The 22,878-nt window shown below is 36.8% G+C and overlaps 1 protein-coding gene across 1 annotated transcript in view; it reads left to right on the forward strand.

Moving 5' to 3' along the window:
- The window catches only part of LUZP2 (leucine zipper protein 2), a 130,711-nt gene that overhangs the window by 43,612 nt on the left and 64,221 nt on the right, over positions 1–22,878 (forward strand). Inside the window, exons 2-4 of the mRNA XM_027732488.2 lie at positions 14,876–14,993; positions 16,064–16,134; positions 19,101–19,182. Of these exons, the coding sequence (XP_027588289.1) occupies positions 14,876–14,993; positions 16,064–16,134; positions 19,101–19,182 (271 nt within the window). The remainder of the gene's footprint in view (positions 1–14,875; positions 14,994–16,063; positions 16,135–19,100; positions 19,183–22,878) is intronic.

Genomic DNA, 22,878 nt, shown 5'->3' on the forward strand with positions numbered 1-22,878 from the left:
ATTACCTTTTTCTGCACCTTAATTGCTTGACCTTAAATCAAACTTATAAATTCCTAATTTTCAGAGTATCATATGCATAGTCTCCTTCATGGTGTTTGACAGTCCTCTGAAGGTATCACTCATTACCATGGAAATGATAACATGGTCTGTTTTCAAGCTAATTGCTGCATATGACATTAAATTCGGTTCCTTGAGGTTTAAATTGCTCATGCAATACATATTGAACATTAGTTCGTGTTCAGTGTATCTGGAATACTCATTATAACAGTCATAAAAATGGTCTGTTTGTGCCTCTGGAGACAAGCAGCTTGACTACCAGGAACCTGCAGGCTACAACATCTGCAGTGGGTTTATGTCCAAAGTGTTTGACACCCAGGATCCGAATCATTAATTAGCAGATGACAGCAGAAAAGAAATTAGCCTTTGTTCCTTTTAGCATAAACTTACTTTAGCATAAAATTCCTAGCTCCTGGCTAGGAAAGTGTGGAAAACCTGCTGAACATAATACTGGACTGTCTATTAAAAGTGTCTTTAGAACTGACAACAGCATTGCATTAGGGATTGCAAAAGTATAATGGACTGTTTGCTAAAAAGAGCCAGACATTGTTTTGGTTTTTTAAATGAGGGTTCATTTTTCTGTTTCTTCCATGACGTTCACATCAGGGATTTGCCTGGGTACTTATAATTCTGCTCCACTGGTGTATAAAAGAGTAGCTGCAAAAAAAAAAAAAAGGCCTCCAGGCTTGTGAGTACTTTAAATATGATGCTTTTCCAGCCATTTGCCAGTTTTCAACTTTCAGAGAAAGCATTTGAAAAGTAGAGACCAGGAAAGCACCATGGGTGGACTTAATTGGCACAGGCTGCTGCTTCACTGGCTTTGGATTAATGTGGAGGTCCTGTGAGTTAAATTTTGTGGGAAAGAATACAGTGATCTTAACAAGAGATTATAGGGCCATGAATAGGTTCTGGTTTTCATTGCATATCTACATATTACAGATCAAAGGAAGCTTCCTCCTTGAGTTTGTTTCATTAAACAAAGGTAATTTCTGTTAAAGATGTTCTAAGATTTCACCACTGAAACCATCAGATCCAGAGGCTTCTTTGTTTCGACTCAGTTTTTGCCTGTTAATGTAAATATTTTTCATGCTCTTCTAATTAAAAATCTATGCTCCATAAGGTTCAGAGCTTTGCCCAGAGATGGCTTAAGCACAAATTGTAATGGGGCTTTACAGGGCAAAGCTTAAATATGCAGAGGAGGATATTACATTTATCAGGGAGAGTTTCAGTTAAGCAGACAACTAGATTGTTTTTTGCTAGAAACGATTTAAACATAACACCTCCCTCCACTAAAAAAAACAAAACAACTGTATCAGCACTGTGTTTCCTTTTCTTCTCTTTTATTCTTTTCCTCTGAAGCATGTCTGCTGAAGAGCCTTAGTTTCACAGGTCATTTCAGACTATGCAGGAGGAAATGAACCATGACTGAAGAGTTAGACATCAGGTTTTGAACACCCAGGGTTCACTGATGATCATCATTTCTTTTAGTCTGGGTACATTACAAATAGGAGCATTAAAATACTGAAAGTAGACTGCATGAACTTGATACTGGACTTTAAAAAACAGACTCCTGTGTGACTACTGATAACAGATGAGAATTTAATATATCCTTGGAAACAGGGAGTAGGGAACTATTCAAAGATCACTCATATAAGCTGTTTGAATACAGCACTAAAGCAAATGTTATATGACTTGGGCAAAAAACTCATGTAAAGCTAGTATAGAAATTAACCCCTTCAGCTGCTCTCCTCGTAAAAACAGAATTCTCCCCCACACTCCTGTAATCTTTGGATGTCTGACACTAGCCAGAGGTATGTCAAGAAAGTTTAACTGTGAAAATTTGACAGTAGTGAATCCCTTTTGTACAGTTTTTGTTTTAAAATGCCAGTATATTGCTGGGAGCAGAGAGCTTATGGCAGTGTCAGTCCTTCCTTCCCCAAAGAAACCTATGTGCTGTATAAATTATGTTGGAGGAGCTATCTAAGAAATGGCATGTGAGGAACTCATTAGGTATCTTCTACAGAAGGTGAAGGTTATTATTTTGTGGACAGTTTTGAACTACACCAAAATCCACATTGTACATTTTATGACAGACATTAACTTCAAATATTGCCTCCTGTAGCTGTTAAATAGTGAAAAAGAGAAATTTGCTGTCTAATTTGTGGATCTGAATACAGAGCAGAGCCTTTGGAGCTCTTCAGTGCCTTCAAAATTTGGGAATAAAAGAGTTGAAGAGATGGACAAAAAAATAATTTTTATCAAATTGAATTTCCTTTTAAATTACTTATCAATATTTGATTGTGTTGTGATAAATCAATATTCTATTACGTTTAGTGATAAATCACTAAAAAGTGATTTATCTTCAGCACAGAACTTGGTGTCAAATGTGTTGCCCTGAATGGAACTGTGTTGTCTTATGCTACCATGGGTAGCCTTGCCTTAGGGCTGATGTAAAAAAGGTGCCAAAGCTCCCCTTCCCCCAGCAGCATGCCTAGGGAGGGTCCTGAGGAGGAATTAGTACTCCTACTGTGATGAATACTTAATTCTCTATAAAGTGTGAGTAACATCAGTAATAACTGCATTTGCCTGTAAGTGCTTTAAAACTGGATTGCTTCACATTATTGTCTGAAGTAAGACCTAAAGCAGCTGCAAATACTAACCCAGATCTCCTACAGACTAATAACTGGACCATTGAGTATCGGGGGTGTAGCTCTTCCTCCTTTGGTTTTACAGATTCATTGAGACTTTTTCCTTCCAGCAAAAGCCATTTAATGAATCAGATCAAATTAAAATAGTTTTGATATTACTCATACCACATAATTTAGTGTTGTGCTCTCCCTTCTCTCGTATTTTTCCAGTTTGAAGCAAAAATCTGGGTACCTTCAGAAGATGATTTATTTAGTGCAGTGTGTAGTTCCCTTTGGAAAATGCCCAGTGATCCAACACAACACAACACAGCATTAGTCCTTGCCTTGTGTGTGTGGACACAGCTCTGGTAACAGTGAGAATGGCTTTAGGAACAAGAATAGTTCAGCTATAGTTAGAAATTAATAGTTGTCCATTAAAAAGGACATGTGTGCAGTGTGCTGGTTTAACAGGCTGTGTGAGGAAAGCAGGTGAAATGCTGGCGTATTTTGCATTCGTGAAGTCAAACGTGGAGTTCATAAAATTCATCGCAGTAGAAGCATAAACATAAGAATTCCAAATTTTTATTTATAATATAAACAAAAGATTGAAGGTTAAAGAGCAGTGGCAGAGTTCTGTAATGACTATTTAATATTTGGTGACTTTGCCACTCTCGCTGTAAACAGGGAATGTCACACTACAAAACGTTTGGATCTGTTTCACTCAAGGAGAGTTCAAAAGGTTCTATCCTTTCAAGTTTACAAGGTGTGTACATAAAATTCAGTTTGTCAGGTTTTGTCACAGGAAATACTGAAAAAATACAGGGTTTGTATGGAGCATAATTTCTGTCAAGTTCTATTAAAATATTAAAATCCTATTACTCTTAATGTGCTGGATTACCTGGGGTTTTTCTGGTGAGAATGGAACATCTTGACTCACACCGAAGAGTTTTCATTACCGTTGCCACAAAATATTTATTAGGATGGGGGTGCGCAACGAACTTTGACTTTAAAATCTGACTTTTTTTATTAACCACTTTTATTATTAAGTGAACACAAATCATTGATACCTCAGCATTCAACCAGACAGAGAGATCTACATCATTGTGTACACTGGCACTTCTGCACACACATGAGAGAAGTTGTGCTGGGTGTTGCTTGTGGCATAAAATGGATGTGTGATGCATGGGAGTTTGGAATATGATTATCCAAAGACTTTTATCACAAATACCACTTTTGATTTCTGAGATGCGTAGGAATGCATGATTTTGTGTGTGCAGACATTTTTTTTTCTAAATTCTGACAGTCTGTACATACAACTGAGAGTGTGTAAATACGTCGCCAAGGATCTACATCACCTCTGCTCTTCTCAAGTTATTGAATAAACACAAGATTCTTCCCATGATAACCAATAGTACATATAACTAGAAAAGCACGTTTTTGTAAGTTTGCAAATGTTTTCACTTTTATTCCCAGGAAAAAGAAATATAAAGGGAAATACCTTGTATTTTGGCTCAGTGCGTTTTTAGAAATATGTCTGCTTTTACATTCAAAGGCTCTTTTCCCCTGATGTACAATTCCTTTCTTGGTTCCATGGAAGAAAGTGCGCCGGGTGGAAGGAAAAATTGACCTGAAACTGCAGCTGTCACTTTCTGAGGCTTTTGGTTTTCTTCAGAATAGTGAACCACTCACAGGGGAGGGAGCGAGCAATGACAGAATTATCAGAAAGTCAATACCCCAGATTTTGCAGTCAGTACAAATCATAAAATGTGTATGTTTAACATAACTTTCACCTTGTAAGCAACTAATCCTTTCTCGTATCTAATAATACCATAATTTGCTATAATTAAAATCCTTAATGTATGTTTGCTGGTTATATGTCTGTGTATAAATGCTCCAAGGCAAAATACATCACTCTGAAAAAGAGTGGACTTGTCTTTGATAAGTGATCTCATATTGCAATTGCCCTTGAGAAAACCACTCTACAGTTCAGATACCAGCTAAACCAATAAATCCTTTAAATTGCCGTTGAGTTATATGGGTTACACTCATTTTCTAACCTCCTTGGAATGTGCAGTGGTAAATAGAAGTGTCTGTTTTACAGCCACCTGAAAGACTGGCTTCTGTTCCCTTTGATTGTGGGAATTTGTAGCTAACCTCTGCTAAAGCCTGAGTGGTTTCTCACAGTCCAACTGCTCTTCATTTGCACTTCCAAATGCAGCAGGGAAGGCAAGTACTTACACTGGGATACAGGATCTTTCCCAAGGCTCTTTCTGTATTATCCAAGTCCAGTACCAGCAAAAAAAAACTCCATTGTCTAAAGTTCTAGTTTAAATTACCATTTTCAGCTCTCTCAAGACTAAGCTATTTTCAGAGGGAAGTTAAATATACCTTGAAACTAACTGGTGTAAGCTATTTAAATAAGTTACTTAGCATTACATATATTTAAATGCAGTTTGGCCATCACCTTTTTTCTGGTGTGGGTAAATCCCTGCACATTTACTGTGCAGGAGCACAGTTTTTAGAGAAATGAGAATACGTACAGACTAGCTGCCCTAAATACTTCCACAATCTTTATTTTTCTTGGGTGAAGAATTAGGAGGATTTTTAAGTTGTGCCTAGAGTTGTTCAAACTTCAGTTCAATTCCTGAACATCTTTCGAATGACATTCTTCCTTTTAAATTATATATTTATTTAATCTATGGAAATAAGTAATAGTCTGGATAGAGTTATGAAATCTGGTATTTGGGACATTTAGTGCAGTAACATTTGCAGACTGGAAGGTAGACAGAATACATGTATCAGTATGCTGATAACATGGGAAATTTCTCCAGAGTGAATTTAGATGATGTCAGCATTGCTGCAGCAGTGCTACAGAGCATTCTTTCTAATTTTGATATGGTTATTTTGGAAATCACGAAAGGCAATGCAAAATGCAGAAAAATTGCAAATATAGACAATTTCATCAATTTATGTATGTCTCAGTTCTGATCTAGTAAAAATGTGCTGAATACAGAGCGAAGGAAGCTCTTTTTCGGGGGAAATGATACCCGATATGCTGAACCAACAATGGAAATGTCCTTTGAAGCAGATATGGAAGGAGAGGGGAAAAAAAAACCCCTAATGCTTGAACGCAGCAGTTCTGGGTCAGTGACATATTCTCTGAGCAGATTTAGTTCACACAGTTCTGGGTGCAGCTGAAGAAGCACTTATGTCATTGGGAACTCGATAAAAATAAAAACTTAGGAGTGAAGTTCCACTTAGTTTCATCTAGAAGTTGTACCAGATGCTGGCTGCTAATGGAGACATCTGCTGAGGGAAGGCAGTGTCTGAGAAAAGGGAAGTCTGTAGGGAGTGAGCTGGGCATTTGTTGTCAGCGTTTGCTTTTTATATCTGCTTGTTAACATAGCTGCATTTCAGCAGTCCAGAAGGGTTTTCTCGACAGGAAACAAAAATTTTGACTGAAACTTGATAAGAACATTTTTCTTTAGCACTTGATTTGCATTTGCTATGTGGTAAATTTAGGTGTTTTTTCCCTCCCCACGTAATTCTCATTATGGTGTAGTCAGAATATAATTAATTTTTTAATTAATTAGACAGATTGTAGTGGGAAGAGATAGAAACATTTATATTTGTGTTTGGTAATGCTTTCTATTATAAATTACACTGGGATCTTTGAAAAATCTCTTGGCTACCTGTAGTTCCCACAGATTCAGTAAAAAGCAAAGAGTGAAGCTGTGAAGTTGGTGATGTTTCTTCATTGTTCCAGTGTTTCAATTCCTCATTTAAGGATGAAGCAGCCACGGAATCAGTGTCCAAATGCAAGTATGGCACACATCTGTAGTTTGTCTCTTAGTCTGTACTTCCTCCTTGTCACAGGAAGGTCACGACCTTGTCTTGATCAAGAATTCAGTAACTGAGTGTACTGAGCTCTGGCAAACAGGATGATGCAAACAGGAGCCAAATGTGATGAGCCTTGGTATGGTCTCTGGATCAACAGAAATTACAGCTACTGAACTGAGATTCTGAAATGATAGATGAAAATCAAATAGCATTGTGTTTATGCACCATTTTAGGCACTGAGTGAGTGAACACTGGTAGAAAGAATGGGGCAAATTGCCTGAATGTTTTGTCATAGATCTTATATGTTTTCTGAAATAGAAATGTTAAGTGAAAACCACCGAAGATTTAATTAAGAGTTGATTCAAATCTCACCAAAGTTCTACACGCCAGTCAGATAATTTTCCGAATGGATGAATGACATGGTGATTAATAAGTATAATTCCTATTAACCTAAAATGTCTATTATGAACATAAAATTTTAAATCCAGAAGAAATCACACAGTTAAACCTAATGCAAAAAAATTAAGCTTTCCTGTTTGGCTGATCATCATGTTATCCATCAGAGTCTATCCATTCACACGTTACTCTGTTCCTTCCGATATATTACTGAGGAATTGTCAAGCCATAGATATCACAATCAGTTTTTATTAGACAGTTAAATTTTATTAAGCTTAATTGTATGAAGATTGGCTTCATACAGACTTTGTAAAGAGAGAAATCAATATGGTCCAATGAGAAGAGCAGCTGTTACTTATTATGCACTAATTTTTATAAAAAGTTTGAGTACTTTATTGAGGGAAACAGAAGGAAGCATTTCATAGGATAAAGAATTGTTGAAATAATATTTATAGCTCTGTATGTCATCTGTGAAAGGAGAGACAAACTATTGTGATATATTGCAATGTTTTCTGTGTATAGTTATTTCTGGATAACTTTCTGTGATTGAATCTGAGAGAATTATATATCTCTTATCTAGGTTAGCAACATTTTTACTTTTACATCTCCTTCCTTTATTTTGCACTTCTTTTTCTTTAAAATCTATAAATTTTTTTTCAGCATTTTTCTTTAATGTTTCACAAGCTAGTGGATTTTTGAAACTGCAAGTTTTCTTGTTTCCCAGGTACTTCTCTCTGTTCCTCATAATTTGTATTCACCAGTTGTTTTATGTTTTGTTACTCCAAATTTCCCTCACGTAAACTATGCTGAAAGCAATATTGGTTACATTTATATTGGATAAAGTTAATCGGTGAACTCTACTGAACTAAGTCATTAAACAGTGAAATAGACTTTCAAAGGATACACACTGAGAGTTTTGTCATGTAAAGTAGAAATATTTCAATTCTATGCCAATTGAGATAACAGTGTGGACAGAATGAGATTTTCTATCATTTTCTATAGATTTCATGATGTTGTAGGTTATTTTTTTTAATTAAACCACAAAATTAAAGATAAAATTCCAAAGCAGCTATGGGATTAAATTATGCAACTAGCTGCAAAAGCAATGTTAACCTGACTGTATTGTAAGAGATTTTGGAAAAAAGGCATTTCTGGTTATCTGAGGAGACTAATGTAACAATGCTGTAGTTAAGGGTAATAACACTGAGATCTTAGTCAAAAGTTTGAGATATGCAATCGGAAATCAGACCAAAGGTAGTAAAATGGACATAAATGATGAAGAATATCAGAACTGAAAAGGGTAAAGTTAGAAAAAGAACAGTTTTGTGTGCTGAATTAAAAAAAACTAAATCCTGTAGAACTAATCTGAAAAATCAACTCTACATACAGAAGATAAGTCCATGTTTATGCAGTCTGTATCTGAATAGTTGTAAAGAATTTAGTCACTTCCTTTCCAGAAGAGGTCTGTTCCATATTACAGCAGGGTTCATTGCTGTGGGCATCGTGCCTGCTGAATAACAAGCTGAAGGAAAAAGGCTCAACACACCCGTCTGTGTGGCTGGGCAGAGGAATTATTTTTATGGGAAGTTAATCACAGTGATTATGTTAAGTTCATCAGAGTCCTTCCTCTCAAATCTTTGGGCTTTGTTGCCTGTGCACTTTTTTAGTGGATGTATGCAAGTTGCTTTTTTCTTCGGGTCATTTTTTTTCGGTATCGCGTTGTTCATGATGATTCAACTTGCTGTTTCATTTCCTGGGGCCAGGCATCCATGCCAGCTGCAAGTTTTCAGAAATCTCCTTTTGCTCCTCTACTCATTGATGGGAACTGAAATTTGCATCTTTTCCCTGATGAGTCATTGATTCTACACTGCCAAGAGTCTGCCAAAAAGATACGAGGTTGTTTTGGTTTATTTATGATAAATGCATTAAAAAATCCAATGAAATAGAGAAATCCTTCTCTGCAAGGCTGCTCTTGATCTGTTCATCCCCCAGCCTGTATTGATACCTGGGACTGTCCCAATTCATGTGCAGCACCTTGCACTTGGTCTTATTAAACTTGGTGAGATTCACATGCACCCACTTCTTGAGCTTGTCCAGGTCCCTCTGGATGTCATCCCGTCCTTCAGGTGTGTCACCTGCACCACTCAGCTTGGTGTCATCTGCAGACTTGCTGAGGGTGTGCTCAATCTCTTCATCTGTGTCATTAATGAAGATATTAAATAACGCTGGTCACAATATGGACCCCTGAGGGCACCACTTGTCACTGATGTCCCATCAGGACTCTGAGCTGTTGACCACGACCCCCTGGATGTGTCCATCCAACCAATTCCTTATCCATCTAACAATCCACCCATCAAATCCATCTCTCTCCAGTTTAGGATGTTGTGGGGGACCATGTCAAAGGCTTTACAGAAGTCCAGATAAATGACATCTGTAACCTTTCCCTTGTCCACTGACCCAGTCACTCCACTGTAGAAGGCCACTGGGTTGGTCAGGCAGGACTCACCCTTGGTGAAGCCGTGCTGGCTGTCCCAAATCACCTCCCTGTCCTCCATGTGCCTCAGCACAGCTTCTGGGAGGATCTGTTCCATGGCCTTCCCAGCACAGAGGCTGACAAGGTCGGTAATTCCCAGGGTACCTTTTTTTAAAGGTGAGTACAATGATTCCCTTTTTTCCTGGATCTTCACCTGACTGCCACGACTTACAAATATCATGGAGAGTGGCTTAGTAATTACATCAGCCAATTCCCTCAGGGCTCTGGGATGCATCTCATTGGGTCACGTTGACTTGTGTATGTTCAAGTTCCTCAGGTGATCATGAACCTGATCTATAATAATCAAATATTTTGCACAGCTAATGGTCAGGTAAGGAAAAATGTTCCTCATCTGCTCCTAAATCCCCAGGTTTTGTGTTCAGGATTTTTCCTCCCTGTCCCAGTCTGAAACACAGTGTTTAAGACAATGCTGAAATACAAAACATGTAATGTGAGTTAACTGTGGAGAACAGTTGTATCTGACAAAGGTTGGATTTTAGCAAGAGCATATCTGCTGATCCACCTAATGCTTTTTTCCCAAATGTAATAGTTAAGGCAGAACTGAGTGAAATGATATACAAGTAATTGAAACTCGGGTTGGATGCTATCATAATACATTTTATATTTTTATATATATATATATATATATGCTATAATTATGTATACGCTATATGTACCAAACTTTATCTAGATATTCATTTGTCCTGACATAGTACATGTGAGAAATAAATTCAATCCTTATTTTTGAAGCTCAACTTCTAGTGTTTAAGGAAGTAACAGTCACAGGTGGAGTGATCTCTGGGATGTGAGTCTTTCTAGTTACTGAATACTTGCCTCTGTTGTTATACCAAAAATTAGCATCGATTGGGATGTTTATTAATATCTTAAATATTAAGTCATGTCAGCAGAAGAGTAAAAACAGCTGACTAAGATTAAAACTAGAAGTGAATAACATTCCCTTGAAAACAGATTTTATTGAAATTTACCCTGGCACTACATTAATAAGCTGATGGTAAAAATGAAACAACTTGGAATCAGAGCACTACAAATGACTGTAACATGCAGAGCGTTGCTAAATTGTTCTCTTTCACAATGAACATTTATAAAAGCACCTTAATGTGCTGAAATGATAAATATTCATATGTTGACAATGGCACTTAATTTTGCAGAAAGGTGTCAACTGGCGTAACCTAATATTCAGAGAACAAATGTGATATGTGTATAATTTCATACTGGAGTGAGGGATGGTGCCATCATCCTTAAAGACCCATGTGCTTCATTCTGGCAGTTACCTATATAGGGATGAGGTATTCTTTCATTTTAAATCTCCTCTGACTTCAGCAGAAGTTTTCTGATTAGGTCTTCTAATATCTGGTTCAACTGCTTTCCATCTTATATTTTTTCTTAATTAGACAAAAAATCTCATTCAGTAATCAGAGGAGTGTGCTTGTATTCACCAGGACAAAATTTCTGTATTTGTGTTTATATGTTTTGTAACTGATATGTTGTCAAATATGAACTAGAAGGTGAAAATATATATTTTTTTATTAATCTAACATTAGCTTTGGAAAATATGTTATGCTTTTCATATAATAACACAGCTGCAGAGTATGGGTGTGCTGATGTGGAAAAGTGACATGGTTGAAACCTTCCGAAGAATGCTTATCAAATACTTGTGAGACTAAAATTTGGTTATCTATAATTAAAGAAGGGAAGAATAAGAAAACCAATCTACCATAGATCTTTCCCTTAACCCAGTTCTGAGAATCCTGTTAATATTAAGGAAGTGTAAAAGTGAAGATATGTTCAATTTTGTGGAGAATGTGAGAGCTGTTGAATAATCTAAGTGATTCATGGTTAGACCACTGTATTTGCAAATTTACCCTTTTTCACTTGAATTGTACTTTTTTGGTTTAAATTACCAATTTAAACCAAGAAGTTCTCAGCGTAGAAAATGAGGTGGCCAAAACAGACGGCCTGATCTGAGGGTTTGTTTGTTATCACACGGTGCAGAGTTGAATCTCACTGTATAAATATATGGGCACTGTTCTTGGACACAATGCAGAGTCAGAGCTTGATATCAGAGGTAATATTGCCCAGAATTAAAAACCCTTGAGGACCTAATAATTAATAGATCTGATAGCTGTGTCTTTTATCTCCATTCTTCAATCCTTTCTTTAAAAAAATACCTTCTGATCGTGTTACGACCACCCTCCCCCCAAAGGTGAGGGTAACTGAGGTTCTTGTAAATACATCCCTTGGGGCAAATTAAAGGGAATTAGACACTGGATGAGTGGTAGGTGTGTGTATATATATATTTTTTAGAACAATATGGTTGCAAGGAGGCACGTAGCTGTTCTCATTATTATTATCTATAGTAATACAACAATATAAAAGTATAAAGCTGTCACTTAAGAAAACGTCTAAGGAAAAAAAAGAAAGGGCAAGTGGAGAGGAAAGATATCCCCATCCTTGGATCCAATGACAAGACTTGACTGTTGCAGTTCCTTCTGTGTCTTTGGCAGTGTTTGAGATGGGCAACTGTGCTCTTAAGTCCTTAGAAATAGTTCTGAGGGCTTGGTTTGGTTTGTGACTCTCTGTGGTAAGCTGATTGTTGGCTTTTTGTCTCTGCCTCTCTGCATAGTGTGTCATAAAAGATAAGAAGCATGCATAGTTTATATTAATGTTAATATAAGGACACTGGAAATGTCCTAGATTGTGCAGATTGCTGTTTATCAGGTAACAGAGTGAAACCTGTGCCAACTGAATACCCATGGGGCAGCACAGCTGGCAGCTTGGGACAGACAGATGAGCATTAAATGCTCGAGCTCAACTGGAATTTGGGGAGAGGGTACTTCAAAGTGATTGTTAAAACACAGCGTTACCAGCAGCACATAATTTTTTTTTAAAACACTGAGTTTGATTTTAAACAAAAGCCTGACGTATCAATAGCAAAAAGAGACCATCAAGACTAATGCACATTTTGTGTTGCTTGAAAAGTAATGAAAGTGATGACCTTATTGAAACTACTTGATCACTTCAGCAGGAGGAAATTCCTCCTTGGCATCTGTTCATTGGCAAATGAAACTGGGGGTATTCTCTGAAGCTTGTCAGGCTGACTGCACATAATGTTACTGCTCAGGTGAGCCAGCTCTATTACAGGGATGTATTCCTTCTTTAAAATCTCATGCAGCTGAAGTGGTAGCCAAAAAAACCCTGTAGGTGTTTCTGTATAAAACATAAGCAGGATATTTTATTTATATTGCAGATAAGGACCAGAATGCTTATATTTATCATGCATTCTAGCACTTGCTAGATTTGATTCATATAGTTTCTATCATACAGTTTGATAGAAAAATTTGAGCCAAACCCTCCACGTGAATAATGCTAAATCCTGTAAGGTTCACAATCTTGGCATACAGATTTTCCTGTAAACCCACATGTGTTTGGCTATGTGAAAACTTATTTTTCATCCTAGAATGGTTTGGGTTAGAAGGGACATTAAAGATCATCTAGTTCCAACCCCTCTGCCATGGCAAGGTAAACCTTCCAGTAGAGCAGGTTGCTCAAAGCCCCATTCAGCTGGCCTTGAACTCCTGTTTTGATGACATTAGGTATCCATATCAAGGATAACTCCATGACCTAGGAGTGCTGTTTAGTGACCAGCAGGTAAGCACAGCTCAGGCCTGGAGTTATCTCCTTGCACTCACTTCACTCCTTGTCTTACTCAGAGGTGCTTCTTGTTGCCCCACTAGACCTGCAATTTTTCCTTTCCTCTGGTGGGTGAAGGTAATCAAAATGATCCAAACATAATCAAAATGTTCCACCGTTTCTTGAAGTAACATTCATCCACACACTGAAAGAAAAAGCAAAACTTCTCAAGGGAGCTATTTTACTGGTGAGCTTTTTATCTCCCAGCTGTGAAATGCGTCAGAAATATCGCAGTTTTTATTTTGCCATCCTGGGAAAGCTTAATTTTTGTGTGTGTGTGTAATCTCCCACCTCTTTTTCATTTCAACTTCCCTCCAAAAGAGAGCTTCTACTGTAAAATTCAACAGCTGACCTAACAGTTGTGCTGAAGACTTTAACTGAAAGTGTGGAGTGCTTTGTTGCAAACCACAACACCTCAGTTCTTATAGTGCAGCAGAAATGGTTTCATTAGAAGTGCAGACTGAAAGAACTGTATACTTTCTGATTTGCAACATTCTGTCAGAGCTGAATGTAATTATTACTGAAACTTCAATATAATATTGAGATTCTTTACTGAATGTCTTGTGTTGATGAAAGAGCTGTTTTAGTCGCTGTAGTCTCTTCTAGTTGTTTATAGCATCATTTAATACAGAATAATTTTATTTTTTTCATGAATATCATATATATTTTATGAGCTGTCTATTTTTAAAGTAGATAGTACTGATATTAGATAGCAAATATAATTTGCTTTTCTGAGTTTCTTTGCTGAAGTGCGTATTCAAAATCCATTACTGTTAAGATTCCTGCTTAATTTCAAGGTCTTGAATCTCATGATAAAATACTAGTGATGTGTCGCAAAACTCAGTTCTTTTCCCTCCCTTTTTAGAAGCAGAGGTACTGCAAGAAGGGGGAAAAAAATAAAATCAAGTTGTAATAGGAATAGGTGTTTCAATTCACTGATTGGTCTTCCTCAAAAGAGAAATTTTAATGAAAAAGTATGTTGCTTTGGCATTAACTGTAATGTTTGCCTTTTTTTTCTGAAATGGAATGTGAGAGTTGGGTTTGTATTTCGTTCAGTGTAAAGCAATATAAATTGGATTTATTTCACTGTGGATCTTATAAAAGCTTTAAAATATACGATTACATTCCAAGTAAAAATTACCACTTTGGAAAGGATACAATATTTTGACTTATTCTTTAATTAATAAGTAGTTTTGATTCCCCTGAGCATATTTGTCAATTCTAATTTATACTGTAAGGAGGTTTAAGCGAGAAGAAATTATGGAACGGATTAAACTTTACGAAGTTAAAATAGATTTGAATTGTTCTTCCTTCAGATTACTGGAGGTCTCAAAACTTCATACTTTCCAAGTTTTGCTTTGTTTCTTGCACAGAATATATCTTTTAAAGCAGGAAAATCTCACAATGTGTGCCATCACTCGTGCTAAATACATCCTTTCTGCCTCCTGCTCATCCCAGACAATGATGCATCATTTGCAGTGTTTGAATCTGATGATTTGCACACTCAGAAGCAGCACACAATTTTGACATCTAAAACACCAATTTATCTATGTTAGGAGAAATCAAGTTATACAGGTGAACAGTGGGACACAGTCTAATTTGGAATCTGTAAAGGGCGTTGGAATTAATTAAATTTGGGTGAACTGAGACTGTTTTCAGATGCATTGACTAATGCTTTGAGATGATATCATGCTTTTATTTTCTGTGTTAGACAGGGTTATGAAGAACTGGAAAGACAGCTGAAAGAAGTCTTCAAGGAAAGGAGCAACATACTCCACCAACTGTTAAAGACTTCTAAAGAACTTCAGGGAATTAAAGTAAACCTTCAGGTTAGGTTCTGTCTCAGTTTTTATAGAATTACTTACCTTTATTACTTACCTATATTACTTACTTATATTTTCTTACTGATATCTGTTAATTACAAAAAAAAATATGTTTCTGGTTTGTTTGGTTTTAAACATTAAATATGTGAATAATTATTATTTCGTCTATTTTGTTGGTTTTGTAGTTATTATAAGCACAGTGTTTTCATGGCAAATTTTACCCTAGTGAGTTGGGCCCTCCCTTTGTCTACTCAATAGCAGTAAAGTAACAAGTAGGTTGAATATGCTGCTCTGGATTTGAGGTCCCAAAACCACCAGATATTCAGCTAAGAGTACACTTGTCTTTTCCCAGTGGAGTCTGTTGGTGTGGTGAAAACTCATTATCAGCTGAGATTTGTTTCTGTATTTCATGCCTTTTTAAGGGACACTGTTTCTCTGACAATACATTTCTTGTCTCCATGTTGATGGAAGCTAGATGGGAAAAATAAAAGGAGGAAAAGCACTGTACCTCTTCACAGGAGAATACTAGTGCTGTGTATCAGTACTGTGCTGTATTATATTATTGTGTTATATTGTCTTATATTCCAGACTTCTCTGGTTTTAATTAATGTGGTTTTTTTAGTGCTTTATCACTCTCTATTGTTGTAGGGTTTTGCTTCTTACCTTTTAGGGAAATGTGCTTCTCCTTGAAGCAAAGTTATTTTAGAATGCAGCACAGCCTAAGGTAGTGTTCAGCAAAATTACACTGTGAGATGTTTTAGACTCAGCACTGCAGGCATCCAGATACGAGCAAAGAGCTGTAATATTATCTTCTGTATGTACACACTGACCTTTTACAGACAATTCTAATGCTTTTAGTGATTTGGCTGTTTCTAAATGTACTTATTTGATGAACTCTCCTTAATTACTTGAAAAACAGCTGTGTACATTTAGCTGTGCTTGAGTCACAGTAAAAAAAGTCAGTCTATCCCTCCATTTTTCATAAGTGGCAATTTATTAACAGGGGGAAATTGAATAATTTCATGGATGAATAATTAAAAATCTCTTTGGTAATAGAGTTTTTTCATTGCTATCAGTCTTTGAAAAATGACGAAGCATCAACCAAAAGTGACGTACAGAAACTCCTAGAACTGGGAATAAAGCAAAGGTAAGACCCTCACCTCCCTCCTTCTCTTGCCATTTCCTGACTGAAAACTGTCAGACTGGCAAATTTCACCTTTCTTTTGCTTTATAAACACTACTGTATTCCAGAGTCTGCTGGTTGTAACAGTGAAAGAAAGGGCAGGGAATGCTCTTTTTGAAGTAAATAATGGATTTGCTGATATTGGATATATGGTAGGAAAAGATACTAAAATGCTATGAAGAGACATCTGCTAAAGGAAGGCATTTTGAATTTCTCAGGAAGATTTAGTCATGAAATTTTCCTTAAAAAAGAAAATCAGACTTTTTAGAAATTTAAACTGTTAAAATGTCTCAATATCTGAATTTAGAGATGATGATATAATATATTTTTATATATATGTACTCAAGCCTCTTAATTAAATGTTCATGCACGCAGACACTCCAAATCACTGGTCATTGTGCAAGGAGTACTTGCACTGGATGATCTATGAGGAAGGGATTTAGGAGGAGAGAGAAATATTCACTTCAAATTATTCATTGAACACTTAAAAAATAATGAGTTTCCATGGCAGGTTCCTAGTGCTTCACTGCAGTGCTTCACTGTAAGTAAGTCTCATCATTCTGTGTCTCTTAATTCTGGGAATTCTGACCAGCAAATATAAACATCAATACAATTTTAATAACAAGAAAACGTAACTATAGTGACTGCTCTTGCTGAAAAGATAGTATATAATGTATGCATCTCGACTTCATATTTTTCCTTAGTAAAACCATATAGTAAGAAAATTTATTAATTTCATACTTCTTTCATTGTTAGAAATGCAATAATTAATTTCCATGGCCATCTTATTGTCGATATTGTGTTTATTAGAATTACATATGAAATTGCATTGTTATAGAGAAACCGTGTGAGACAATGACCTTCAAGTCTTCAACACACAACATTTAAGATCCACACTACAATACCAGTAGAAGTCCTTATTTTTGCTGTGATAGAGAAGGGTCAAATACATAAGGATCTTTCAGGTATTCCAGACTAATTTATTAAATGATAAAGGCAAGACTTCAGCTAATGTCCTATTTAAACACTCAGGTGGCTTGGGTGTAGTTTAAGGTGGACATCTCAGCTGTCCTTGGCACAGACTCCATCCTTCATCATACATGGAGGTGGTTTTTTGGTGGTTTGATTGTTGAGCAACTTTCTTTTATGAAATGGGATGTTTAGTAAATAGAAAGTCATTGCAGATGGGAAAACTGAGTCTGCTAAGAGAAAATTCTACTACATACTACAAGTGTGCTTCCTAATCTCTCCCTTAAATCACCACTTACAGTCTCTCAAGATCCACCCAAAAATACCTGTTGACTTTTGCTTCTTGGAAATCCAGCCACTGAGTATCCTGCACAAAAGCAGCTCCCAAAGACAGAGACTAGATCAGTGCCACCTGCTGCTGAGCAGCCCACCCCCTCCTTCAGAAAATAAAGGCAGTAATAATAAAATAAACAGGATAGTACAAGGAAGTGCCTTGGAGCTACTGCTGTGGCCAGATATTTACAGACTTACTGGGTTTCATTTCCAGGGAAGTGTAGAAGTTCAGTGTGCGAAAGCGGTGTTAAAAATTGTACCAAGGAATTCTCCTCATAGAATTTCACTAAGGAAAGGTCACAGTTTATTTTCCAGGAGCCTCAGACTGTATTTCATCTGCAGTAAATCGAGAATGGTGAGCGTAGTGTTATGCTCTAGATCTGTTTATTATTGAAACCAAAATTCAAAATACAGCCCAATGTTAATCTTATGATCTTTCTTTGGACAAACATGAGCTGCATTTGATGTAAACACAACTTTGATTGTGCTCTACAATGATGATATAGTAAAGTTTAGAGCGCTAGAATCCTCAGCTTGTGTAAGTGAATTTTGTTCTGCTGACTTCAAATTAGATTTTTTTTTAAAAATTCCTTCTGTGTAAATTCCTCAATGCTTCCCAAGTTGCAAGTAAAACTTGGTCACTTACTATAACGCCCCAAGTTTTATTCTTTCTGTGCATCATGGGCACTTGGAAATCATGGCATCTGTTTGTGCTAATGGAGTATTGGGTTCATGCTGCTCAATCACTTTTTCAATTAAATCTGCTCTGTACCAGCATTGCCGAAATGGCTGGAAGTAGTAGGGCTGTCAGCTAGCAAGAAAGATAATCCAGCAGCTAACAAGTTTTGTTCTTGTATAAACTAAGTGGTTTCCATTCTAGTTCAGTTTTCACTGGGCTAAATTATTATGTGTGTGTAAACCCAGTTTTGTGTTGATCTTTGCTGGAAGTTCATCCGTGCAACCAACAGCCCCGAAAAAGCTCTGCAGCTGTTTTGAAATATGTTACTCCACTACTTTACCCCAGCTCCAAAATGTGTCATGTGCTGTGGGTAAAAAATTCTTGCAATGTGGAGAAATTCTCTGCACCGGTAACGCAAAGGGGGTTTTTTTGGTTTCAAATAAAACCCAATCCAAGTAATTATCCTGGTTTTTTTTATTTTTTTCTTGTATGCCAGAATCTTCTACTGAATGCTGTATCTCTAAAAAGTGCAAAGTGAAGGCTGAATTTTATCAGAGCATGATTTATTTATTTATTTATTTTAAAGCAGGTGTAAATGCTTCTCATTGACAATAGTATGGCTCCATGTCAATGCATTTTGAGTAGCCCAGTTTCCTCACTTTTTTGGTGCCAGTCCTTTTTTGCTAGAAATTATACACTGACAGATGTTTTGCACAGCAGGCTATTCAGCAGATATAAACAGTGGCTAATTTTCATCATAGCTAATTTTTGTCTCCTATTCACACTGTAATTCCTGGGGTTGTTATGACTTTATTTAGAAGGCTCGCAGACAAAGTACATCTGTCTGCTACTCTGAATAATTAAAAGTGCCCTTTCTTCAATCTGAAGAACTATTTCCTGATGGACACTTGTGTTCAAGTTCATGTTTTTTGTGTTTCCAACAAACCAGGGAAGAAATGAAATCTCTCCAGGAAGCCTTTCAAAAGCAGCTTAAAGAGGCAACGGAGAAAGCAGAGAAGCAGCAGGCTACCGTGAGTGATTCCCTGTCCTTCTCTCATTACTTTTGGTTTTCTTCTGGTTTTTTTTTTTTTTTCCTTAATCTTGCCTTGAGAATGTGTTATTAGCTCAAAAAACTTTTTATGTAAAAAAGATAAATGGATTTCACATATGTGTTAGCACTCTGCAAGCTTCAGAAGAAAGGAGCTGAAAAAAAAATGTTTATATGTTCAAAAGCTCTAAGATTCCCTTCTTCCCTATTTTCTGTGGGGCTTAGGGATGTGTATAACCTTTGGAGTCTGGTGGTCTGGAGACTTGGGCCTAAATCCTCTCCCCTGGTTAGATCACCTTTATGGACCCTCATATCTCATCCAAACTAATGTACACTACATACATCCACTGACTTTTTTTGAATCACTACAGATTTTCAGCAACAAAATGGATAGTAGAGTGCCTGGTTTTGACCACAGTAAAACTAATTATTAGTGTAGGAAGGTATTATTAAGAGCCATTAAGATTCCATGCTTTATTGAAATTCTGTTTCTAGATAAATTGTACAATTTTTTGTGTAGCAATGTCATGTTTTGGAGCATAAATTGCCACATTTTGCTATTGCAGGAGAAAAAAAAAAGTAGAATCACGTTTACTAAGGTGTAAAAAGGAAATTTTTCCGATGTTGGTTAGTAATATTCCTATAACATGGACACCACTGAGCATAAGTTGACTAGACAATCCCCAGAGGTTCCTTCAAACCTTAAAAGTTCTGTGATTTGAACTCTGTACCTGAAAACAAGCTGCTAGAAGGGTTTATAAATCTATCTTTTGTTTTGTATTGAATAACTACTGATTTATTTATTAAGATCCCACTGCCTTCCAGGATCACAAAACAAGAGTTCCTCCAAGACAATGGTTTAAAAGTAATTATTAAATTTAGCAAATACTTACAGTGATGTGATTTTTATGTGGCTTTATGCCCTTGGTGAACAAGATGTAAGAGTGCATGCTTTACATGCTACCTTCTAATTAGAAATAGCATAGATTTTGGACCAGACTATTCCTTTTGCAAGTTTCTGTCAATTAATATGATTTTTGAAAACACATTTTTTTACCTTTGTTGCTCAAAAGTCTGAAGTGTAAAGATACTTTTTTATGTGATCTTGTGTCCCACACATGTAATTAGTGGATATTTGGTACATGTAATTTTGTCTAGAAAAAAAAAAAAGAAACTTCTTTCTTCTTGAGAGGTGGAGAGAAGTAATCAAAGCTGTATTGAGCTTGGAAAGGGTAACATATTTTGTGGTTTTTTCTCAAAAGCCAGGGCAGCATATATCCAGAAAAATAAATCTGCACTTCAGTTTTAAGGTGGTTTTGTACTGAGGCAATCTATATAAAATCACAGAATAACAGAATGTTAAGAGGTTGGAGTGTTGTCTTTTTTCGGGTGCACGAGCATATTCCCTCTGACTTTAAAAGCACAACGAATTCTAGTCCTACAAATGAAAGGTGGAATACATATTTCATTATTTAATCTTCATATTAGATTTTGATATTCAAGACTAGTTCAGCTGTGGGTTACATAAATCTCAGATGTAGTGCATGGATTACTTGCTTTGTTTGTTTTTGTGATACAGCACTTCCTTTAATTTGAGCAACACTGCCTTGTGTAAATTCAGTCCCTACCCTAGCTTTGGGAAGAGCACAAGATCTGTTGTACACAAAATCTACTGTTAACTGTGAGCAAAATACCACCTAGTGCAGAAACCAGAAAAAACTCCTCTGAGTTTACAGCAGAGCTTGGCTTGGAGTGTGGGCAGATGGTTAGAGAAGCTGAATTCTCAATACTTGCCACTAATAGCATATTAAACTTGCTGCTAATTCTAAGGAAGGCAGAACTGTGTCCTTGGTTTGTGATATTTACTTCTTTATGCCTCAGGGTACAATGTACATAATGAGGCTCGACAATACAGCGAGACTGAATGAATATTTAAAAAGCACGTCAGGATCCTCACCTGAAAACCGCAGTGGAAATGGAAATAGATATTATTGCTGACACACAACATTACTTTATACCTGTTTTTTCCATGTGTTTCACATTTTTCTGGAAGCAATGTGAAATCTATGGAAGGAGGTCTAGGCATTTTGAGGCAAGACTAGCTAGAGGATAGGAGCTTGAATCTAATTCTAATTTAATGAATTGTGAGACTAGCTTCTAGCCTAATTAAAGCACATCTTATTCTATAGGATTTGGTGAAGTGAATCCTGATTTTCATCAGAGTCAATAAGAGTAGAATTACATTTCTCAAAGACTAATAAAACACTGGTGGGAGAGGGAAGGATGGAAATATATATTTCTTTTCTGCACTTACCATGAAGGCATAGTACAGTGCTTACTGTGGGTATGTTAATTGGCTGTTTTTTCAACAGGCAACACCTGCCTGAAGGTGTTCTTTATTAGGTAAATGTAGAAGTGTAAGTAAGAATTTACAGGAATCAAGTCAAATTACATGCAAAGTAACCTGGGAATTATTCAAGGCCTCTGACCAAACCAAAAGAACTAAGGACACAGCACAGCAAAACATTAGACTTTGCATCCATGTCTTCTTGTGTAATATATACCAAGGCTCTTCACTGTCCTTGCACAAATGATTCATCAGAAAGAGAGTTATCAGTGTTCTTGTGCTTGCTTATCCATTATTTGACCTTTTAAGGCTAGAGAAACCAAGCAACTAAAGAAGTTGCTGTTCTGAGCAGCTGCTGACCTGTTGGTGGGTACCAACTCTAACTGATGGGTGCTGTCTCAGAGGGCAGCCAGTGGAGCTGCTGCTGGGTAGTAACAACTTTCTGAGGGTAGAAGCAGCAGCTCAGGCTTAAGGAAAGTAAAAGGATGTGTAAAGACACTCCTGCTCTTTAGTAATCACACTGAGGGCTGACCTGAGGGGCCTTAACACTCCTTTTCTGGATCCTTCTGGATTGTTTTCTGCATCTGGAGCTCTAACACACGAAGAACAGCAGCACTCTGTCTTAAGATGGGGCTTTTCCAGGAAATTTAGGGCAGACCTCAGACACATTTAAGCCTATTGTGTCAGCTGCTCTGCCTGGGATAATAAAATATGCAGAGAAACACTAGTTATGATAAGGATGCTTTAAATTGACTATGCTGCCTAGTTCAACATATCTCTGAAACAGTCTTCCAGAAAGCCTTTGGTGTGAAGGAGCTTCTTTACAGACTATCCCACACTAGAACTGTGTATTATTTTTATACCAAAAAGCATTTCAGAAGGGTCATACTGGGTTTAGTTACACAATGTGCCTGTAAAACGTGTAAGACGTTGTTCCAAATAACCTGGTATCCTCTTTAACAATCAGTGAAGGTTAACAGAGCTTTTTGTGCTGCACTTAACATCAAATACCTAAGCCATTTTTAATAAGTTTTTGTACAGTGAAAAAAAAGATATTAATAATGTCAAGCTATTATCTCTAAATGTGAAGTGGAACCACTTCTTCCATGAACAGCATTAGAGGCCACAGACTAGTTTTCACTTTAGTTAACAGAAAGGCACAGGGCAAATGGCATGTGTAACCTTAAAAGTGTTTTATTTTGTTTGGGTTTTTTTCAGTGAATTTGTAGAATAAGTAGTAATTCTGTGTTTCTTCATTGGGTTAAAAGGCTCTCAGAGCTTCTTGGAGAAGGGCTCTTTCTGTACTTCGTGCTAACTTCTTGCATGTTAAGA

This window comes from Pipra filicauda, unplaced genomic scaffold, assembly GCF_003945595.2.
Source record: "Pipra filicauda isolate LSUMZ 115617 unplaced genomic scaffold, ASM394559v2 scaffold45_size4122338_pilon, whole genome shotgun sequence".
NCBI classification, from domain to species: domain Eukaryota; kingdom Metazoa; phylum Chordata; class Aves; order Passeriformes; family Pipridae; genus Pipra; species Pipra filicauda.